Source organism: Typha angustifolia, chromosome 14 (genome assembly GCF_048772165.1).
Source record: "Typha angustifolia cultivar Huaian chromosome 14, ASM4877216v1, whole genome shotgun sequence".
NCBI classification, from domain to species: Eukaryota; Viridiplantae; Streptophyta; class Magnoliopsida; order Poales; family Typhaceae; genus Typha; species Typha angustifolia.
Window position 1 is genome coordinate 11,960,468 of NC_133252.1, and position 19,358 is coordinate 11,979,825.

Genomic DNA, 19,358 nt, shown 5'->3' on the forward strand with positions numbered 1-19,358 from the left:
TATTAAGAGAATCCTACGGTGGATTTCTGTCGTGTCTTCTTCCTCCTCTCACATCACAGCTTCCACGTTCCCTTGTGGTTGAGGTGGCAGCCGAGAAAGTTGCCGACAACCACACTTGTGGGTCCCACGGCCGGTACATCTGCCACGTAGGCACATGTGGGTGAGCCAGCGTGCTTACTGGCTGCTGCCACATAGGGGGGGTCGAGTGACCCACCTCTCGTTCGTTGCATTTGGGCATGCATGCATTTACGTACTAATGGTAATTAAGGCCATGAATCATGAATTGCCAGGCCATCGCATTGAATCTCTATAGACATGTTTGGATTAGAGGATTGGAGGCAGGAATTTGAATGTTTGATTGCGGTTTGCGCATTTGATTCTCAAATGTAAATGTTTGATTGCGTTGCGGAGGAATGTAAATGATGGATGCAGTGACATACATGGAACGACATATAATATAGGTTATATTAATGTTAACAAATAAGATTGTATGTTAGGTATGGCAATATTACAGTGAAGATAGTTGCCGTTACTGTTGCCATTTTTGTCGTCCACATTTATAAATTTACCACATTAGTAAATAGTAATTATCTTACCAATTTCTTGATGGGCATAATAAAGTGGTTGGAATCTAGATTTAAACCAGGTGGGTTGGGTGGGATTGCCGGGTGGAGTGGGCGGTGTACAAAAAGAGACAAATGCGTTACTGCTTCTCTTTGTCAAGCTTTAGAGGAGACATTGCCAAAGCAAGAGGACCAACAATCCCACTGTCTCTGCTACAATACTTCAGAGATAGAAGAGAGAGAAGGGAGAAGAGAGAAGGAGAGAGAGAGAGAGAGAGAGAGGTGACCCAACCCACACGAGTGGTTCCTTTTCTTATACTACTGCATGTAAACCCCAATGCCATCAATCCTTCTCATGTAAGAGAACAACAAATTGCACAGACAGACAGAGAGAGAGTGAGTTGAGAAGACCCATGTGGTTTTTTCTTGCCTCCTTGATTCCTCTTCCTTCCCTTGTTTCTGAAATCCTCTCTGTTGTCTTCCTTACATAAGTTGAATCCTAGGTAGGAGAGGGCCTTAGTCCATTACATCTGTGATCAAGATCCCATCTTTGTTTCTGGGTAACTTTTAGAAGAAGACAGTGGCTTTTTTTTATTTAAAACTTGCCGTTGATCTTAGATTGAGAGGAAAAGGGGATGGGCCTGGAGCCGCAGATATCTACAATGGAGATGGGTTTCTCTTGTTTTCCTCCAGGGCCAACTCCATCGCTACCACCAGGGACTGGCGAGATGGGTCTTCTTCCATTGGATCAGAAAGGGGAATCTGGTGAGAGAAAGGTCTGTGCGAGAGGCCATTGGAGGCCAGGGGAGGATGCCAAGCTCAAGGAGCTTGTTTCCCAATATGGCCCTCAGAACTGGAACCTGATTGCTGAGAAGCTTGAAGGGAGATCAGGTACACCACACCCATCAAAACCCTTCATTTTAATTTTTTCTTTCTTTCTTTCCATTCGTTGAATCATAACAAGTTTGCTCTTTTTAATCGTAGGGAAGAGCTGCAGGCTGAGATGGTTCAACCAGTTGGATCCAAGGATCAACAAGAAGGCCTTCAGTGAGGAGGAAGAGGAGAGGCTCCTCTCTGCACACAGGCTCTATGGGAACAAGTGGGCATTGATTGCAAGGCTATTCCCTGGGAGAACTGATAACTCTGTGAAGAATCATTGGCATGTTATCATGGCAAGGAAGCAGAGGGAGCACTCCAATGGCTGCAAGAGGAGGAAGCCCGCCACTTGCCATGGCCAGGACATCCCAAAGGGGGTGGAGATGTGCAGTGGAGAGTCCACCATCACCACCACCAGAGATGAATCTGCATCAACTAGTAGTGGTTTCTTCAATAGAATAAGCCCAACTCAACAGCCACAGCCACAGGCCTTTGAGTTCTTGATGGGTATGCTTCTTATATATTTGTCTTAATTCTCCTGAGACTCAGAAGAAGTTTGTAGTTTTCTGATGGTTTGTTCATTTTGTTTGAATAGATGAAAAGATGGCTGCCATGAGGAAAGGAGGATTCCATGAGGGTGCTCCCTTGGTGCCTGTGGGTGTGGAAAACTATGGTGAGTCTGAAACAACCTCTCAAGCTTCAGCAACTGAGTCTGTGCCTCCATACAGGAGAAAGAGCAATCCCTTCTTGCAAGATGAAGCTTTTGGAAACAGAGAGAAGGTTAATTTGCCCTTCTTTGATTTCCTTGGTGTTGGAGCAGTATAGAACCTCTCTTCTGGTGAAGGGTAAATTAGGCCAAGGCTAATGTGCAGAACAGAGACGAAAAGAAAGGAAGAGGAGGGAAATTGGATGGAGGAGTAATTTTGGTGCTCAAAAGTCTAGTCTTTTTTACTTCAATTTTCTGCTACTTGGTTGTGGTTGTCTGGCCCATAGTCTCAATTGTCATAGACCATTTACTGCTGCAATCCTGGTTCAGATATCTGATCTTATGAGCTCCTCTCTTCTTCTTTTTTCTCTTGGTATCAATCAAGTGGCAATGGTGAAAAGATGTTCTGATATATATATTTTCTTATTTCCTGGGAAAATGATTGTATGCTTATTCCATAGAAGGAGTTTGATCATCACCTACCAAACTCTCTGAGTTAGTAATGAACCTGATCTTGAAATTGTAGTTTATCTCTACTTGTTACATATGAACTGCTGAAGTGAAGGTTGCTGAATGGAAGCAATATATTGGAGTTGTTAATACAAAATGCTAAACAAACCCATATACTTCTTTTGGATCCCTAGCACAATGACATGATCTCACTGCCCAGATACGCCAAAAGAAAAGATGAACACTTGTCAATTCAAGTGCCTTCTTTTGTTCATTTCTGCTCTGATGGCTTCTGGTCATCAGAGGCCAAAGGCACTGACTCATTCTCAACAACCAAGTTTCAAATTAGTAGTGGTAAAAGCAACAAGTAGGAGTTAGAAAGAGGTAAAGAAACTAGAATGCCATGATGTGGTGGTGAAATGTATATACTCCCTGACAAAACCAACCCCACAAGATACCAGCCATTATGGTGCTCTGGTGAGTAGCAAATGGAGCTATTCTCTCTCTCTCTCTCTCTCTCTCTCTCTCTCTCTCTCTTATATGCAGTACTTAATTACCTCAAAATTCTTTAATCTCTGGCCGTTGCTTTTGCATTGTGCGCAAGAGATCAGTACTGTCTGAGAGAGAGAGAGAGAGAGAGAGAGAGAGAGATTTGGTTGGTTTTTCCAAAGTGTTCTTAAATATAGTTGTCTTTTTTCTTTGACTAGAGTCCAAAGATCTTACTTGAAACCTACTTTTTATTCTTGAGTTGTAACGTCTCCTGCAGTCACGTGGGCGTAGCGACTGACCTCGCTTGCGGTCGGTGGAAGGAAAACGTCTGGCAATCGGAAAACGGCAACGACTTGTAACGGTTTCGTTTCCCCCCCCCCCCCCCCCCGCCCCCCCATTTTGGTTGTAGGTGTCAAACGGACTCCGTGATGTTAACTTATTCATTAACTTGAACTAAGAAGAGAGAATTGTCTACAAGAAAAATATTAGTCTCGTTTAATTGGTGCATGCCGTTACTTTTAACTAATAACTGTTTCAAGTTTATGTTAAGATTCATTTAACTCTACTAATAAAGTTTAATATAGAGTTCGTAGTTAACTCCGTGTATAACTATTCAAAAGAAGAAAAAAAGAAGGGTATATATAGCCTCACCATCATAAACTCTATTGACGAATCTCAGCCATCCATCAATCGTCCTGCATTCAATCACATCATCTCCCGCCAACCACAACCCCAATTCCCGAGAAATACCAAAGCTCGGAATCAAATCGCTTCGGGTTCTCGTCGAGGGGAAGAAGGAACGATCACCTTAAATCCTGAGATAAATTAAATTAAATAAACCTCATAATTCCTCTCTCATATCTATCTATATCCGTTCCTACTTTGAGTTCGATTTCTTGCTCGCCCTTTACATCTCTTTTGGTGTGGAATTGGAGGTTTCGGAATGGCGGATTGCGAGGAATTGGCTCGAATTCTGACCCCTTTCTTTCATCACCTGCAGAGGATGGAGGCTGAGCTCAAATGCTCCATCTGGTATCTCTCTTCTTCCCTCTTTTGATCGAATTTCTCATCTTTTGATCCAATATGATTAGCCCTAACTCCTAAGTTGCGGCCTTTGCACGTTCTTGATGTTTTAGTGAGGAAAACTGGAAAATAGGAAGGGATGGTATAGATTTTAAGGTTTCCTTTTTCTGTCTGCATTAGTGCTTCTCTTTTAGGAAGATCAACAAGAAATGGTCGATGAGAATTTGGTTCACTTGATGTTGCCTTCTCTCGTAGGAAGTCTTAACTTGTTTATTATCTTGCTGTAGCTTAAACTTGCTGGAAATTCCAACATTGCTGCCCTGCGACCACCTGGTTTGCCAGTATGATAAGTTCTTCTGAATTCCAATGCGGAGTTCAAAAAGTTATAATTTACCTTCACAGAGTTATATTTGATCATCCTTGTATTTAAACATGTGCAGCGGTTGCATTCCGCAGCTAAAGAAACGGAGTTCTTCATGTGCCATTTGCAGCTCAACTTTTCTTCATCGAGGTACTTTTTCTGAGAGAGTTGGATTCAGTTTATGATGGATGCTTTACTAAATTTTGGTTTCATTTGATTTGCTAATTTCAGATCTTAGACCAGCTGTCCACATAAGAGAAATGGTAAAAATATTTAGTGACATGGACACTTCTATTGGTGTTATCCTTCAGCAGAGGGAGTCTCATGATGAGACACCCAGTAGACAGCATGAGCCTCCATCTACTGCACCTGGCTTTGTGGAGGTACTTACAGATCATCTGGTTCAGTAATGGTCTTATGGTCATGGAAGAAGAAGCTATAATCTTTTAGGAATTTCAAACTAAACCAATTGGATCGATCATATATTTGTATACACATCAGATGGGAAGGTTAGTAGAGTAAGAGTAGATTATTTTGCAAGAGCGTTGCCAAATTCCGTTAGTTAAGAAATTCTGATAATAAGAAATGAAACCCAATGTTACATGTTTCCACTATTAAGTTATTCGAAAACATGCTAAACTAGGATGTTGAAAGATAATGTTTGATTGAAAGTTCACTATACTTGTAATATATTAATAATGGATCTCGTGCAGACTTGCAGTAGGTGTCTCACCATGTTCTGTTTTAGTTGTATGACTTGTACCTTTCCCTCGAACCAATTTGCAGAGTATCAAGATATCACCCACAAATGATTTGCCTAAGAAAGTTGACACAAGTGCGACGAAAGAAGGTTCTTGGCTGGATGCTTCGAGTTCTGAAACCCATCATTCTGGAAAAATGGAAAATATCACAAAAAAGGAACATTTGTTACAAACCGAAGAGAGTGGTGTAGGGCCAAAGAAAACGAAGGGAGACAAGCTGAAGAATTCTCATGGCAAATTCAACAGGCAGCCATTTCATACTCCTACTCGATTGTTTGCTGATGAATGTGCTTTCTGCCATTCATTTAGGACCACTGAGGTGAATTATTGTGCTGAATCTGGCTCTGTGTCTTAATGGACTGCTAGCGCGAAAGACAGATGGATTTTGCTATGTAGCTAATTTACTAAAAAAACTGCAGAGTTGGGAAATTGTTTCCTTATGTGATTGACTTCTTTCTTTTGATTGATTTCTAGGCTTCTGGTTCAATGCTATGTTATATAAATGGAAAACTGGTAGCAGCTGATGAAGCCAATCAATTAAATGTCGTGCATGTTCATCAAAAGTGTGTTGAATGGTATGTTGCTCTAATGTAACAATTTTTTTAATTATTATGTGATATATTTTGCATCCAGATGAAGTTCACTCTAGCATTGTCCAGAAAATGTTCAGCATGCTTTTAATGACCATTTCGTCTTTCTTGTTGCAATACTTTGAGGTCCAATTTCGGTCATATTGGAAGTCAATTACATTAGTGATATCTCAATGACACTCCAGAGTGCTTTTTATCATTTTGTTATTAATCTTATTGTTGTTGTTGCTTTTCCATGATGTTGGAATTATTGGACCCTGGATATGAACTCGGATTCAGGAGCGCATATTAATTGGAGCTTTGCTGATGGTTTCTTTTTAGCCATCTGACTTATCTCTTCTATCAGTTGAAACTGAAATATTCTTTTGGAAACTCTGGATATGTTCTTCCACTATCAATTTCTCTGATAATGCAGGTCTCCCCAAGTATATTTTTCTGGTGATATTGTTAATAACTTGGAGATTGAACTTGCACGTGCTTCAAAGATAAAATGCAGCAAATGTGGACTGAAGGGAGCTGCTCTTGGTTGTTACTATAAGAGCTGCCAAAGGAGCTTTCACATTCCCTGTGCTGTTGAGGTTCCAGACTGTCGTTGGGATTGTGTGAGCTCTCTAGTATTCCTTGTCATAACCTATGTCTTGAAGAACACCACCAGTGTGCTCTCTTTAATGTCTATAATTCTTGAGCGCCCTTTTATCTTATTTCCTTAACTTTGGGGCAACATGCCTTTTGTTGTAACAGGAAAATTTTCATGTGCTTTGTCCTTCTCATTCATCGGAGAAATTACCATGCGATAGCTCCAATGCAATGAAGAGGATTTCATTGACCAGTTCATCAACTAAGATGTACACTTTCATCCTCTGTTAAATTCTATATGCTAACTGTAGTTAATGATGCCGGCCTTATTTTATTTTAGATTGCCATCATGACTAGCTGATATAGTACTCTATCTTATCTTGGTAGTAACAGTTCTATGAAGCCAGCAGAGCTGGCGATAAGTTGGCAAAAGGATCAACTTGATTATGTCTTACTTGGATCTGATCTCACTCCATCAGACAAGGTAATCTTGAAGAAATATATAGACCAACATTCTGATTCTTCATGTGAAAGTTACATGTCGACAATGCTTTTGGAGGATCCAATTTAATTTCAGAATATTTTTCTTTCAGTACTGATGATCCTTTTTTTTTTTCAAACGTTAAGTCGTTCATTATATGAATGAATAATGTTTAGGAACTTCTTGGCAAGTTTGCAACTTTGACTGGTGCAACTGTCTTAAATAAGTGGGGACCAAATGTCACTCATGTCATTGCGGCAACCAATGAGAAAGGTGCTTGCCATAGAACACAAAAGGTCCTCATGGCTCTCTTGACTGCTAAATGGGTCATCACTATTGATTGTAAGCATTAACCTGTCCTCGTTTTCATTATCCTAATTGACTGTGGCATATTGGCGGTACACTTGTATGGACATTATGTAACTCTAAATAGTTGTGGTTAAAGAAAACTTGTGCTATTACTAAAATTCAGTACCTCATATTATTTATTGATATCCTGTAAAGATGTGATTATAATGGTTAGAACTTATTGCTTTTTGTATAATCATCAAATGATTCTGTGCTGCAAAGTAGTAAGTCCATTGTGTTGCAGAACATATATTTACTTCTACTTGATTTGGCTGCTTTAGGGATCAAAGCCTGCATTGAAGCTGGACATTTAGTTTCGGAAGAGCATTTTGGAATCAACCTTGATATGCATGGACCGTTTGATGGACCAAGAAAGGGAAGAATTAGAGCGATAGAAAAGGTCCCTCTCTCTCTCACTCTGTCCTGTGAATTTATCTGTACATTATCTGAGCTTCCATATTTACTAGTCAAGACCTTTTAATGTCACCTAGCTATTAGGGTGCATGTAGATGTGCACATACTTGTCTATAGCTCCATGAATATATTGATGTTGGAAGACTCCGTTTGGAAATATTCTAACAGGCACCGAAGTTATTAGCTGGATTAGACTTTTATTTCAGTGGCTACTTCGTTCCTTTTTACAAACGTTGCCTCGAAGACCTTGTCGTAGCTGCTGGTGGAACAATCATGGAAGATGGTTTCCTAATGTCGAACTTGAGTGCGAGTGAATCCTCTCCACTTACATACTTTGTTTACAATGAGGATCCTCCCCAAGAATTCAGCTCAGGAGACCTTGTCAAGGTTAAAGAGGAGAGATGTGAAGAGGCTGTAGCATATGCAAACAGGACCAACGCACAAGTCATTGGTCATACAAAGTTATTGGATGCCATTGCTGCTTTTGATAGTCATCTTCTCAATAGAGGAAAAACATCAATCTCTTAGTATCTTGAATGTCTAAGATACATAAATCTGATGCTTTTATCTCCTCGTTTTTGTAGACTTTAACAAGCTTTCTCTTTTGGCACCTTCCTGAAGGTCTTTTTAGTTGTGTTTGAAGCTTATAAATGGTCATATCATTGACAAACTCGTAGCTTCTTTGATGAACTCATCTGTTTATCCAGAGAAAAATATTTTGTATATGAGAAGCAACTTGTGGATTCTGCTGTAATCTCTTGATTACACCTATCATATGAATTCAAACAGAATATCTGACATTCTAACAAAACTATAATTGTCTTTACTCTTTGGGAGAATGCTTTGTTTTTTAATTGATAATCGTAGAGCTAATTATAGGCTCGATAAAAGGATTAGCCACTTCTACATGACACGAACTACCATATCTTCTTTCATAATCTCCTATCACAGAATAATGTGTTATGTTGCTACACTGCATTGATAGTTATCCAAGTGCAGGGTTCTTTCTTTCCTGAGATCTTACCACAGGGAGTTTTTGGTCATTTTACAAATAGCAAAAATGTGGGGTTCAAACTGCTAATCTACTTGATTGTATGATGTTAATGTCATGCACCAATACACGAATTTCTTTTTCTTTACGAGGGTTTCGGATGTTTTGGGCGGGTTTGGACATGACATCCGCACCCGATTACCCGTTTTATTGCGGGTTGAGATGTTTCGGGCTCACCTTTTCTACTTCTCTTCAAGCTTCCAATTTCTCCAAAACCCTAAACCCTAACTTGTCCAATAAAAGCCCCTCCTTCACATAGGATTAGGGTTTCGAGTCCGCCATGGCCGACCCCTCGAAGTCCTTCTTCCCCGTGGAATCCTCCTCCTCCCACCTCCACAAACCATCTCGCAACCCGAAAACTCTAACCCCCGAGTCCAAGTTCTGGCGTTCCTTCAAGTCCTCCACCGTCGCCTCCGGCCTCCACCTCCCCGTCACCTTCCTCGAGTTCTCCCCCGTCCCTCCCTTCGACCTTGCTGCCGCCGTATCGGCCTCCGTCCACCTCTTCTCGGGTGACTCCCCTGACCTCTCCCCTAAACCCTTCTCCCCCCTCTCCTCCTTCTCCGACGTCGCCTACTCCCCCTCATTCCGTTGCGACGGCTCGCTCCTCGCCGCCGGAGGAGAGTCCGGGATCGTCCAGGTCTTCCGCCTCGACAAGTCCGCCGCAGCTCTCCGCCGCCTCCGATCCCACTCCCGCCCCGTCCACGTCGTCCGCTACCCTCGAATCGCCGACAAGCTCCACCTCTTCTCGGGAGGCGATGACACCCTCTTGAACTACTGGGACGTCCCCTCTGAGACCGTTGTTGTCTCCTTCCCTGCCGCCCACCGCGACTACATCCGTGCTGGCTCGGCATCTCCCATTTCCCCTGATGTCATCGCCACCGGCTCCTACGATCATTCCGTCAAGCTCTGGGACGTCCGTGTCGACAAAAATCCAACCTTGGCCTTCAACCACGGGGCGCCGGTGGAAAGCACTCTCTTTTTGCCTTCGGGCGGGCTTATTGCTACCGCAGGCGGGAATTGTGTCAAGATTTGGGATCTCATCGGCGGAGGGAGGTTGATTCATTCAATTGAGAGTCATAATAAGACCGTCACCGCGTTGTCACTCGGGAAAGTGGGAGGTGGGGATTCGAGGCTTTTGAGTGTTTCCATTGACGGATATATGAAGGTTTTCGATTTTGCGGCCTTTAAAATCACACACTCTATGAGGTACCCATCGCAATTGTTGTCTGTGGGGTTCTCCCCATCAGGGTTGATTCGAGTTGTCGGGACTTCTAATGGTGTTATCTACATGGGTAAGAAGAAGAAGAAGGTGGAGGAGGAGGATCTAGGGGGTAAAAGTTCTAGTGAGATTAAATGGTCTGCTCCGGAGCCTGGTAAGAAAGTTCTCCGGCCAACGAACTATAGGTACTTCCACCGAGGTCAGAATGAGAAGCCAGGAGAGAGTGATTTTCTTGTGAAGAGACCTAGGAAGGTGAAGTTGGCTGAACATGACAAACTCTTGAAGAAATTTATGCACAAGGATGCACTTATTGCTGCATTGAATAAGAAGAACCCGAATAGTATTGTGGCTGTAATGGAGGAGTTGGTAGCAAGGAGGAAGCTGATTAGGTGCGTAGAAAATTTGGACAAGGATGAGCTTGAAGTGCTATTGGGATTTCTGCACAGATTTGCCACCATGCCGAGATATGCTAGGTTTTTGATGGGGTTGGCCAGGAAGGTTCTTGAGATGCGTGCGGAAGATATTCAGTCAACAAATGAGCTGAGAGACCATGTTAGGAACCTCAAGCGAATGATTGCCGAGGAGATCCAGATACAACATTCTTTGCGGGAGATACAAGGAATGATTTCGCCTTTGCTTGTGATTGCTGGAAGATGAATGCTAATTGCAAAAAAAAAAAATTTCCTGAAATGAGTTTAACACTCATTGTGGCATCAAAGTACACTGGTCTTTGCATCAGTTGCCATTTTTCCCACTATTTACAGTATCGTGAGCCTCTCCGGTATGCTACTAAAGTGCCCCTGTTATTTATGGATATTGCATAGAGCTGCTGAATTGTAATCTTCATTCAGTAAGTACAATTTTGAATAGTCTGGATGCTCTGAATCTACTTGTGATGTTTCTCCTTTAAAGAAATTTATTCCTTGTGAAACATTTTGTTATTCTATAATACCAATCATTTGGTAATTTCTTGGTGCAAGATGTTGAAATCTCCATTAAGCATGTTTAACTATTAGTTAACTTCAAATGTGCTTTGATTCGTATAAAATGTGTACAACTATACATACATTAAATTGAACACTTCCGTGAAATGAACTGGATAGTAGATTACATCATTACAGGGAAAGGTCATCGAGGTCTCAATATTGGCCACCTTGATATTTTAGGCTCTCTGCGTAATGTTATCTACCGGGGTACCGCCACAGCCTCTCATGAAGTCATGATGTCTGAACCATGCCGGATGGTAAAGTATGGAGAATTCCATTAATGTGCTTTTGCTGTGTTTGTGGATTTGAGCTGCAATCAATGTAGTTATCTAGGTTTTGGCTGGTTTAATATTTTGTAATATCTATTTATTATGCTTTTTAGATGATTTGGTTCGATAATTGATATTGTTGAAGAATGAACTTTAGACATCAATTTTTTCTCCAATTTGTATCAAGCTTTAAAGGTTGTTTGCCTTGTTCGTTGAATGATTTTTAAGCAGATTTTCTCAAATATGATGGTTTATACTTTAACTTCTTCAGTCCAATGGGAGCACATTTAAAGTATGGATTTCTTGACCCTGGGACAAGTGATCAGTGATGCATGACTGTATTTATTAGTTTCTGTCGAACTGTAGTAAGTAAATTAGAAATGCTGGCTGTTGTCCTTCTGAGTTGCTTTTTATTTTTATTCTATCTATTGATCCTTAATGAATTGTACATTTTGCTTCCATTTTTGTCTGTTCATCCTTGTAATCTTATTTGCCCTTTACTCAGATTGCCATACAGTATCCAAGAACTATTTCATTTGGAATTCTCATTCACACATTTTTTACATACAGTAGTCTTTTTGTCTCATAAAACCCTCTATTTGTTCTTTATATCTACATGATTCTCTTGCTCTTTCTTGCAAAACCTCCATATATCCAGGAGCAGCAACAGCAGCTCGAGGTATCGCCTACCTTCCAGCACCATGATGATAATGAAGACAGATGGCAAAGATTACATTAGCATGATCCACTTCTGGCATTAGTATCTCTGACCTCAGGTTAATGCGTAGTACAATGTTGTTAAAATAGCAGCACTATGCATTGTATTAGTCATGTAGTAGCTTATAATAGTTTTCTTGGATAGGCAGCTTTAGCTATGTAGTGTGAGAAATTATAGAAAGATAAATTATTGGTGAAAGCTCACAGCACTATTAATTATTTGATCACCTCTTTCTATAACACTGGAGAGCTCCAGTGTAATTGGCAAAGGGTACTGTGATCTGGGAATCTCCTATTCATCACTTATAGTCAAACACCACAAAATTTTGTATAGCAAATATCATGATTAATAACTCTCATATGACCCTTTATCCATGTCCTTATTCCAAATTAAAGTTAAAATACCCCTAAAAATCAAAGAGCACCAATACTTTTTTAAATACATTAATGGTATTCTTTACAATCAAGCACCTGCTTATTCATAGTTATAGTTACACCCTCTATCCTAATATTATAACTAAACAGAAAAAAAAAATACTAAAAATAACTCCTATAAATCAGGAATTAAAAAAAAAGGTGTAGTTTTAAACTAGACGAGTATGGAAATAAAATTTTGAAAAAAAAGAACACCTGAGTGAGACCTTCTCCTATTTGTATTGGAAGCTTGAGCACAGTTTTGTCGCACCTCTTTTCTCCTACTGTATTGGATAACTGCATAACCTCTGACAGCTAGAACAATAATTCCAAATATAGCCTCTATAGAACAAGAATGCAGACGTCTTCTTTCTTAGATTCCCCGAATCTTACATCTTAACAAACCCCCCCCCCCCCCCCCCCCCCCCCCCCCCCCCACCCCCTTCTCATTCTTCCCCACTCAAGCATGGTGCCCTGCATCCTAACCAAAATCACTCCTTTTACTGCACTCCCCTCTTCTCATCTCCACCAGAGACAAAATCTTACCCCTTTCAAGATACCCACTTGCCCTAGTGTAGTTTGCAAACCACCCTTCTCTCTGTCCTCCTCCTACCCTCTTCTCTATACTCTAAGTTGCAAAGCAGGGAGTAATGCCATTCCCCTCTCCTCACCCACCAGCTCTGATGCAGACGAACCCATCAAAGAGAAATTGGTTGGGAAGAATAAAAGTAAAGGTAAGAGCTTTTGGGGTGCTGTTAGTTTGATCATAGGCACTGCTGTTGGGCCAGGGATGCTTGGTCTCCCCTCTGCCACCATTAGATCAGGCCCTGTTCCATCCACCATTGCTATCATCCTCTCTTGGGTGTACGTCGTTTCCTCCATCGTCCTCGTCGCAGAGCTAAGCTTCGCGGCTATGGAAGAGGATGGTGTCGACGAGGTCAGCTTCACAGGACTAGCAACAAACACCTTGGGTGCAAACTTTGCGGCCTTCGTTGCCATAATCTATGCCAGCCTTAGCTTCTCTCTTCTGATCGCATGCGTTTCTGGTATCGGTTCTCTTGTTTCCCAACAGTTTCCTTTGGTTAATCCAGTCTTAGCTCATGCCTTGTTCCCTTGTTTCATTGGCGTCGTAATTGGGTTCTTCCCTTTTAAGGCCATCGATGTCACGAATCGGTTGCTCTGCGGCCTAATGCTCGTGTCGATCACGGCGCTCGTGGTGATCGGTTTGTCAGTGGGTAGAAGCAATTTGTTGGGTTCTCTTGCATTTGCTTGTTGGAGGCCTGAGGCCATCTCGCCTGCAATCCCGGTCGCTGTGCTTACATTAGGATTCCATGTTATTACTCCCTTTATGTGCAAGATTGTAGGTGACTCAGTGTACGATGCCCGCAAAGCTATACTTCTTGGAGGTGCTGTTCCATTGGCTATGGTTCTTTCATGGAATGCAGTTATTTTAGGACTAGCAGGGAGGTGTAATGTGGCCTTTGATGATCCTATTAAGCTGCTGCTCTCTGTGAATTCTTCTGCTTTGCCCGCTGTTAGAGGTTTCGCTTTTGCCGCATTGGCCACTAGTATGATAGGTTATGCTGTGAGCTTCCCAAAACAATTAGCAGATACTGTGGAACTGATTAAAGAAAGGTTTGCTCAGACAAGGAGGGATTTTTCACAAGAAGTGGGTCGACAGAGAGGTGAAATTGGGAATTTGAATGGAGTAAGTCAGTTTGGATTTGAAGGGGGAATCTCTGATCAAGCTACTACTGCTGGAATGTTGACAGGAATTCTTAGTGAAGGCCCTACTGAAGATATTAGTAAAAACAGCACAAATGGGTCGGCTCAGTTTGATGTTAGTTCTAGCATGAGTCATCTAATTCTGACATGGCTTGTGCTCATTGTCCCCATTTTCATCGCATCTTTCTTCTCCAAGGCCTTCTCTAAGGCTCTAGATTTTGCAGGAGTCTATGCAAACTGCTTTCTCTTTGGAATCCTACCACCAGCAATGGCTTGGGTTCATCGCTCTAGGAAGAGACGCAGGTAAGATCAACAGTATTATCTTCAATAATGGAAAAAGGAATCATGGATATAGAGGATTAATTGCGGCCTTGCTTTTTATGTCTATGTTTCTCCTTTCGTCTAAACTGGAGCTCTAATATGGTGGAAGTTAGTTGGAAAATATTACTGCCTTAATTATCAAATAGAAAAAAAGCAATGAATATAAATAACTTGAAATTTTACATGTTCAGATCTCTTAATTTTGATCCTTCTTATATAAGAAAGTTTCATTCAGTTTTTAACTCAGAAATAACTAAACTATCCAAAAGTTTAGAATTTCATTTTAGTGCATGCAGATAATTTAAGAGAATATATTCATTTGCCCTTTAGCCTACTTATCATAAGATGGTCACGCATCTCTCATCCTATCCTGGGTACCCATTCTTATGAAGTGCTTGTGGAGGATAGATATGTGAAAAGTGTAATATATAGATAATGGCAAGGGATTGAGGGAAAGTATTGCATTCTTGTCATGGGAAGTTAGATAATTGCTTGGCCAATATTACCCGACACACCTTTATTAACATTATAATTCATCTTTCTATTCCTAGGATAAGTTCTTTAGATCAATACAAGCGCCGAAGAAGATAGCTGAGGAGGGCAGGAAATTAAACTGACTATTCAAAATGATTTGCCTTACGAATTTTTGTGAAAACTAGGATTTAGTGATCTATGGCAACCTAAACATGATGAGCCTCGTGCTGATGCTTTAGGCATCATGAACCAGTGGTACTGCAGAAATATTTATTTCTTCGCATTGGGTAGTCCATTTTGATGGATTGGAAGTTTAGACATTGGGAATATTGAAATCACCTGGCTAAAATTATCATTCAAATCACTAACGGTCAAAAGAATGTACTCGAAAGAATATTTACTGTTACGTGTTTTGTTTTCTGTTGTCTAACTGAACTGAGACCCTAATTTTACTGTCTATCAATAAATTTGTGCTGTATAACACCAACTTTTTGAACTAGAAATATCCATTGGACAGGATTTGCAGTACTTTCAGCCAAAATTCCAGGCATGCCATCAAATGATTTTTTTCAGTCTTCATCTTTGCTCTTTTATAAAGCTTGAATATACTTTATCATCATCCTATATGCAGATTGCCTGCTTCAAGCAAAGGTTTATTGCCTGGTGGAGCTGTGGCACTTACGGTACTTTTTGGTATTGCTGTCATACTGGGATTCTGGCATTAGATGGTAAGGAACAGTATGACTACATATATTGCATAGAAAACCAATGATAGTTGTACTTCTATAATTTCCCTACAATTTGTCACTGATTCAAACTCGTTTGTCTTGTATCCCGTAAAATTCCATATTGGAACTGGAAGTGATTGGTAGAGTACTGTGCTTTGAGTCTGAACTAAGCATACCAAATGAACTCAACTTGTTGCATAATATATACTAGAAGAGAAAGATAATTGAAGAAATATGAAGAAAAAAGTTTTAAGGCAGAGAGGGAACAAGCCCATATTAGGAACAGAACAGGTGTGATATGGAATGTTGGTCCCACACCTGATGTTTTAATCTTTTGGTTGGATATGGGTTCTAAATTCTGTCGAGTCCTTCTTGCTCGGATTAGACTGCCCATCTCGGCACAAAAGGATATCAAAGTCCAATTTCCCAATATCATGACTGAAGCCAGTACCTCGAAATTAACTTCTGCACACAAGGAAAGATTTCATATATCTGAATTTCGAGTTTAAATGACAACATCATGCTCATAAATTGTTTTTACCGACATAAATTCTTTTTCTCATGCAGATAACTAACATTGGAAAAGTTTATCATTTGACTGTGAGGGAAAAGGGATCATCTAATACTAGCATTCTGATAGAGAGTAGTAAACTGACACTCCTTGAACAGCTCATAGAAGACTTAAAGGATTATCTGATATTTGGATTTAGTTGAGTGGTGAGATTTTGTCTTATTTCTCATCGATATACCAATATGTTTTTTCCCAATATATACACTTGTTCATGTTTATCACATTACTTTGTCCTTTCACTAATTTGGGTATATAGTTGACCGACTAGTTCTTCTAACATGACTAACATGGAAATCCAGAGCAATTTCTCAGGGCTGGTCCTGATTGGTCTGCTGTTGCTGAGGCTATTACATGAGCTAGATATTACTTATCTCATTCAGGTTTATTCTAGAACTTGTTATCATGGATTCATATATTTAGTAGCATAAACAGAAAAACTGCAACACACAAACCGTTAGTTGTAGTATACATATTTATATAAAGTAAATATTCATTTCCGTGTCATATTCATATACATACAAACAGAAATTATCCATATGGAAGTGAAATTTACCACAAATTTTGCTCGTAATGATTGACCAAACAAGTTCCACCACAGTTGAAGATAACAGGAATTGAGTGGCCAATTAGTACTAGTTTTGTTCTAGTAGAAACCTCCATGAAAACTACATATTGAGTCTACATCAATTCAGATAAGTCATTTGACAATTGAGACTTCATTCAACATCACGTTGTCTTCAGTGATTTGTGACACTAATTGCAAAGGTATCAAATTCCTTCCTTGACACACATCACATTGTCTTCAGTGATTTGTGACTCTAATTGCAAAGGTATCAGATTGCTTCCTTGACTGTCAACCGAGCGGTTTTTGTTTACTCTTTCTTAGTCTGATGTCCTTTTCTACTTTCCACCGCCAACATTGTGTTCTTATTGAAGTCCATAACTTTGGCGATGCATAATTCGCGGTCTCATGCACAGGTTAGCAGAATTCTCTCCTTCTGGAAGCAAACATCAAACTTCACCTTTAAGCATTATCAACTTCTAAATGCTGTATACATATTGATTTGTTTCTTGCTTACCTTCCTGTCTCTTGTTAGCATCCTTTATTAACAAAGGACTATCTTTAGCTAACTTCTTCTAATTCCTTACATGCAGCTAAAGATGATAACATCAACACTTATTTTTCATACAGTCAATAAAACCAATAAGCATTAATGATTAGTTAGACCACTAAATATATTAATGCAATTATGCTATGCATCAGATAGGTTACTAGCCTTACTTTTTCAAAGTAAGAGAAATTTTTTGTTTTTCAATTTGCTGGCGAGGATAGTTACAGATGTGCATGCAAATGGTGCCACATAGTTGTGTTAGGAGCTGTGCCAGAACTCATAGCCTACAAACGAAGAGAGACCAAGACTAGAGAAGGTTGGCAATTCAATTTGCCAACAGCTACATTAAAAACTATCGTACAGTGGTCAAAAGACTAAAGCGACTCCAGATAAATGCATTGGGGTCATTTTCTTTCCTTAGCTATCTATGAGAAATTGAAGGATAGAAGAAAACTTTCCATTGATTTCTACATTGATCTTATTCTCTTCTCAGAAACATCATTGCTTCCTTCAGTTCCTTGTTTACAAGCATATATTTTATACTTGTATTCATTATATATATATATATACACACCGTATGCAATCGAAGATTGCAGAAAATTATATCTTGTATTTTTTTTTTATCAATATAAATTGAATCTATGTTTTCTAGTATGATTTTAGAGAAATTTGCATATAATACTCTAATTTTTGATAAAATTATAGTTTACCCCCTATATTTTTATTATTTGTAAATCGAGTCCTATGATTTAGTAAATACTAACATCGTTAAGTAAAGATATTTTATTTTTAATATGACTAAAATATTTTTATTTTTAAAATAACTAAAATATTCTTAGCATGATTTAGTTGAAGATATTTTCGTAATTTTTTTATAGTTAATTTAACACGGATGTTTAATTAAGTTTAACTAATAGACTTAATAGTAGAGTATTTTCTGTGCATACCTTATCAATTATAAGGTTTGATTTGCTAATAATGAAAAATATAGGGTATAATTTATAATTGTATTAGAAGATAGGACGTTATATGCAAATTTTGTATGATTCTAAGGTTTAACTTGCGAATTAGTTGGCCTCGGCGCTGCCTTTCCATTCGGCATCTCGGAGAGAAAGTTCACACCGACCAATAGGAAAGTAGTATGGCAGTGGGGCCCACCTTTTGTTCTCCCATGCCTGTTTCGTGATGGTGACGTGGCCATGAGGAGGAGGAGGAGGAGGAGGAGGAGGGCAGAATCCTAACCGAGGAAGCTCGAGATGTTGTTATGAAAGATAATTTTCTAATTATCAATAATTATTTCCTTAAATAAAAAAAGAGAGATTAAGATTTAAAAGTTAAAAAATCGCACTTTTCTTCCTTTTGTTACTTGAAAAATTAAAGCGGACGGTAGAAAAGTTAAACCGAATAAATGGAGTTTAATGATACGATCAACTAAGAGTCTAAGAGGGGGATCATATTTTATGTATGAAAGTTGCTTATGAACATTAAATATATGCAAATGTGCTCAAATTCCTGAATTAAATCTACTCATGTCCTTTTAATTTTTGTTTTGCTCCCAATTTGACACGTTGTATGCTAGCATTTTCGACATGACTCGAAAGAAATCAACAGAATTAGGTACATGTCATGTGTAGATCGCATGACTGTATCTATCTATCTCTCTCTTTCTCTTCTTCTTCTTCTTCTTCTTCTTCTTCTTTTTTTGGCTTTATATAATTAATGCGAGTACTACCTTATTTATAGTCATAGTAGCCTAATTTTTAACTTTATACAACTATATATTTGATCCTATAATATATATATATATATATATAATCTACTATGAAGGAAAGTCTATAAAATCACATAGGCTACCAATGCGTATTCTTCTTGACAAGTAACTCATGAGGTCTTAGATGAAACGAGCTAAACCAAGGCATGTGAATATTTGTAAGCCGGCATTTGATGCATGAAATGAGGCGAGTAGTAGAAAGGCTTTGGCATTTTGTTATAACCCCAACTTTAAACCAAACAAACTCGCACTTTGCTTTGAAGAAGATCACATGAATAGAACCTCTATTATTCTTCTTCTCATTTCCATTTCCCTTTTGTCCTTTACTAACCTAATTTTATTTTGGTTTTTTTCGTTTTTGT

At 39.5% G+C, this 19,358-nt stretch overlaps 4 protein-coding genes across 6 annotated transcripts; all 4 read left to right on the forward strand.

Annotated features, from left to right (window-relative positions):
• The first annotated feature begins 682 nt into the window (after window positions 1-682).
• On the forward strand, window positions 683-2,673 carry LOC140775996 (transcription factor MYB56-like). Its single transcript, XM_073119522.1, has 3 exons — window positions 683-1,454; window positions 1,548-1,946; window positions 2,035-2,673. The coding sequence occupies exons 1-3, from the start codon at window positions 1,199-1,201 to the stop codon at window positions 2,262-2,264; spliced, it is 885 nt and encodes a 294-aa protein (XP_072975623.1). The 5' UTR covers window positions 683-1,198; the 3' UTR covers window positions 2,265-2,673.
• Window positions 2,674-3,996: 1,323 nt separating this feature from the next.
• On the forward strand, window positions 3,997-8,745 carry LOC140776425 (BRCA1-associated RING domain protein 1-like). The gene is made up of 12 exons (XM_073120137.1): window positions 3,997-4,116; window positions 4,395-4,448; window positions 4,548-4,618; window positions 4,700-4,851; window positions 5,255-5,548; window positions 5,704-5,804; window positions 6,235-6,421; window positions 6,561-6,664; window positions 6,783-6,879; window positions 7,053-7,218; window positions 7,506-7,624; window positions 7,807-8,745. Exons 1-12 carry the CDS (start codon window positions 4,028-4,030, stop codon window positions 8,164-8,166), a joined length of 1,794 nt encoding a protein of 597 aa, XP_072976238.1. The 5' UTR covers window positions 3,997-4,027; the 3' UTR covers window positions 8,167-8,745.
• A 115-nt stretch (window positions 8,746-8,860) lies between these two features.
• Window positions 8,861-10,887, forward strand: LOC140776426 (protein SLOW WALKER 1). Its single transcript, XM_073120138.1, has one exon. The coding sequence runs from the start codon at window positions 8,970-8,972 to the stop codon at window positions 10,563-10,565; it is 1,596 nt and encodes a 531-aa protein (XP_072976239.1). The 5' UTR covers window positions 8,861-8,969; the 3' UTR covers window positions 10,566-10,887.
• A 1,854-nt stretch (window positions 10,888-12,741) lies between these two features.
• Window positions 12,742-16,586, forward strand: LOC140776080 (uncharacterized). 3 transcript variants are annotated; one of them, XR_012106833.1, is made up of 4 exons: window positions 12,742-14,322; window positions 15,446-15,542; window positions 16,110-16,259; window positions 16,413-16,583. XR_012106833.1 is itself a non-coding variant. In XM_073119642.1 (3 exons), exons 1-2 carry the CDS (start codon window positions 12,761-12,763, stop codon window positions 15,537-15,539), a joined length of 1,656 nt encoding a protein of 551 aa, XP_072975743.1. In that variant the 5' UTR covers window positions 12,742-12,760; the 3' UTR covers window positions 15,540-15,542; window positions 16,110-16,586. The 3 variants fall into 3 exon arrangements, 2 of the variants coding, with proteins under 2 accessions (XP_072975743.1, XP_072975742.1); XM_073119642.1 differs by having other exon boundaries at window positions 16,110-16,586; XM_073119641.1 differs by lacking the exons at window positions 16,110-16,259; window positions 16,413-16,583 and having other exon boundaries at window positions 15,446-16,061.
• The last annotated feature ends 2,772 nt before the right edge of the window (window positions 16,587-19,358 follow it).